The following is a 3,279-nucleotide window of genomic DNA, read 5'->3' as shown; positions in this document are numbered from 1 at the left end:
GCCAGTTTGACCTTGGCGAAGTTGCCTTTGCCGATGGTTTTTAGCAACCGATAGTTACCAATGTGCGGCTGGTCATCTGATGTGGTCGTGGCGACGGAGTTCCGACATCGCGGCATGCTGGAACGGCCAGATGACTTTGACTCCTGAGAAGAGAAAAGGCAATATGTAAGCATCAGAGACAGCAAAAATGTGCCGGAACAAAAACTAAGGAAAGGTTTTACATTCCAGCTGTACTGAACACTTTGTATCTATGGGACATATAATCACAGGATACTCAAAGCTTATAAAGATAGATAAAGTCTCAACAAAGAGTTTTATTTCCATTTTCGGTTTCACTAACTGGCCCATTTCTACATTTCAGGGGTAGAGAGACATGTATCTCACAGAATAGTTGAGTTTCATTCATCCAGATTAGTGATACAAGTAAAAGAAATTGAGGTTTGGTAACTCTGTACACACCTCATCAACGTGATTGCTCTTAGAGAGACAATGCTTTAAAAAAAATTAAGTACAGATACAATCCTACAATCCATTTCTAGTATGCTGTATGCAGGTAGGCTAGTCCAGATTATATTGGCCCAAATGTCTCTAAATTTGGCTATGGATTTGAATGAGGCAGCAAAGAATTGTCTATAGAGCTAATGCTGCACTTCCACAGAGCCAGTAGGGAGTTACAAAATCTGCATTATAATGTGGTAGCAAGATTAAGATAGAAACTTGGACAGCCAATATTGATTGACAGCTAAATAAAACACAAACAAGTTGGACTTTTGTTAAAGAATAGAAAGGCAAAGAATATATATATATCACTCATTATTTGAAGCTGCACTCTAAGCTCATTTGACAGCCATAAACACAATTTGGGGGAAAACAAACCGGTCCACTGCTCTATACACAAAAAGCTGTGAAAAACTCAAGAGCAAAAGCACTGATTACAAATAAGTGATGTCCAATTTTAGCAAAGCTGCATGAAGAACTGCAATTTTCTTCCATGTTCTGTCTTATTAAACTCGTAGTTAAACCTCTGACTGCCACTTATGCATTTCCTTTTAACATTCAAATTGATACTTTTCCTTGTAGTATTTGACGTAACATAATATCGCTTAATATTTGGGTATGAGCACATGGCAGTAAGAGCCACTGCCAAACATTGAAACTATGCACACAGTGTGATAACACTGCTTCTCTTTTGTATGGTCAAAGTAAAGGCGCTGGGACAGTGTGTCTTGATTTTCCTATTGTCACCGTTTTACTATGGTTAATGTTTCACACTGTAGCCAGTAACGGCCCACACACAACATTCATCCTTCGGTAACATACTTATATTCAGCTTCAGAAGAACATGAAATAATTGTTTACCCCTGCTTCCTTGACTTTAGCTGTGTGACTTTAATTTGAACCCACAAGGCCAGTAGTGTATAAAGTTATTTTAATAGCCTCTTTGTATGGTAGCATGGAGTAAAATTGCTTCAGTTCATCTTAGCAGCAGACAGTAGGTCTTTCGAGTCATACGCACACCCACAAAAAGAAAACAAAACCTTGCTGTGCTGGCAAGTTTCACATGGTTGGCAACTGCGATTGGGTTTCAACTCCAGGAAAGGGTCACAGCAATTGTGTGTGTGTGTGCGTGTGCGTGTGTGTGTGTGTGTGTGTGTGATCTGAGCGGACAGGTGACGGGGATCAGGGTCAGAGGGAGAGGACGACCGGCTCCAGGGTGACGAGACGCAAACACACACGGACTGTGACACAAACACCCACGCGCAGATACAAGAATACACACTGGTGCGAGTACACAGACATGCATGAGCAGCGGCATAAATCACACACACCTCTCGGAGATTTGACACCAATGAGAGAGATGGTCCAGTGAAATTCACACTGTTGGTGTGGAGTGAAGAGGTTCGCACAAATCATCTCTTTCTCTTGTTCTCTCCCTCCAACGCCGACTAGTCATTTTATTCACCTAATTATCTCTTTCTAGCTTGAACAAATTAGAGGCTCGCTCTGTGTCGCAAATTACCCACAGACCACATTTCTATCAACATCTTCCTCCCTCCATTACCATATCTTGGGCCATGGGAAACAAGGATTACTTCATTGTGTTTGTGTCTTTCTTGCTCCAGATGGTATGATCTAATGTCTGCATCCCAACCACCGCCCCCCCAACATCCTCATGCTGACAGTGCAGACCTGCATAAACTGTAATAGGCCAGATTAAGCTTTAGCGCAAGCGGGGGAACTGGGATTAAAGACAAATGACAGTTACATTAAACCCAGAGGAGAGGGGAAGGGCCTTATGTGGCCTTGTGTGAGAGGGAAGCAAATGATTTTTATTTTTGGATCATGCGGGAGAGGGGGAGAGGGAGACAGACAATGTCATATGTGGACACTATTCGAGACAATGAGACCCAATCCGACCCTACAAAGCTAATTTGTAGATCAGCTGGGCTGTCTTCACCGAGGTTATCTGATCTAACTGCCTCTGTCACTCCTTCAGCTTTGCATTGATCTCGCTGGAGTGCTGCCGTCCAATATTGGCCTGGGGGTCAAATTTTGCCCAACAAAACATTTGTCTCCCAAAAGTGATATGGTATCCTATTTTGTCCGTTTTGATGCAATTGAAAAGGTATGAGAGAAGATATGCGTAATAAAGTTATAAGCCTTTTAAGTATAAAAGTTAAAATGTCCTTTTTATGCACACAGATACAGCATGTAAATGGGCTTTTGTATTTTTTAAATTTGCATTATTTCATACAGAACCGACTCTGAAGATGCTTAGGTATAGTCATTACTATTACTGGAAATTAGTAAAGTTTGTAAAGTTTCCATAATCGCAGTAGGGGATTAGAGAAAACTGATCTACCCAGTTAGATTTTTTCTGGAGAACATTGATGTGATGGCCATGTATACACCCAACCAGAATGGTAATCACACATGACAAAAAACTTCAGACAGGGCAAGTCTGAAGGCAAATGGCAGAGCTTGTGTATAAACAGACACAAAATAGCCCCTCAAAGTAAGTCTAAGTATGTTTCAACAGCTGGACAATTGACAATTTGAAAAATGTACACTCGTGCTGAAAGGTTTCTTCACTTCCTGTGAAGGTGTTGTCTGATTTCCTGCTAAACCTGTTAACCAGTAAACTGGTTTTTAGTGTGCCGACAAGAGGCAACACAGTCTAAAGACAGCATTAATGTAATGCAGTTAAAATCTAAAGCTGTGCTGATATTGACAAGATTACATAAGACACATCTTAAGAGATTATATATATATATATAT

At 40.8% G+C, this 3,279-nt stretch overlaps 1 protein-coding gene across 1 annotated transcript in view; it reads right to left on the bottom strand.

Moving 5' to 3' along the window:
- Nucleotides 1–3,279, bottom strand: part of mark2b (MAP/microtubule affinity-regulating kinase 2b) — a gene marked incomplete at both ends in the record, with an annotated part of 50,210 nt that overhangs the window by 31,995 nt on the left and 14,936 nt on the right. The window contains 1 exon segment of the mRNA XM_035675076.1: nucleotides 1–143. Within this exon segment, the coding sequence (XP_035530969.1) occupies nucleotides 1–143 (143 nt within the window).

This window comes from Morone saxatilis, unplaced genomic scaffold, assembly GCF_004916995.1.
Source record: "Morone saxatilis isolate NCDOM2014 unplaced genomic scaffold, NCSU_SB_2.0 Contig4, whole genome shotgun sequence".
Taxonomy (NCBI): Eukaryota; Metazoa; Chordata; class Actinopteri; family Moronidae; genus Morone; species Morone saxatilis.
The sequence above is the reverse complement of the archived record's forward strand: the minus strand, read 5'-3'. Positions and strand labels throughout refer to the sequence as shown.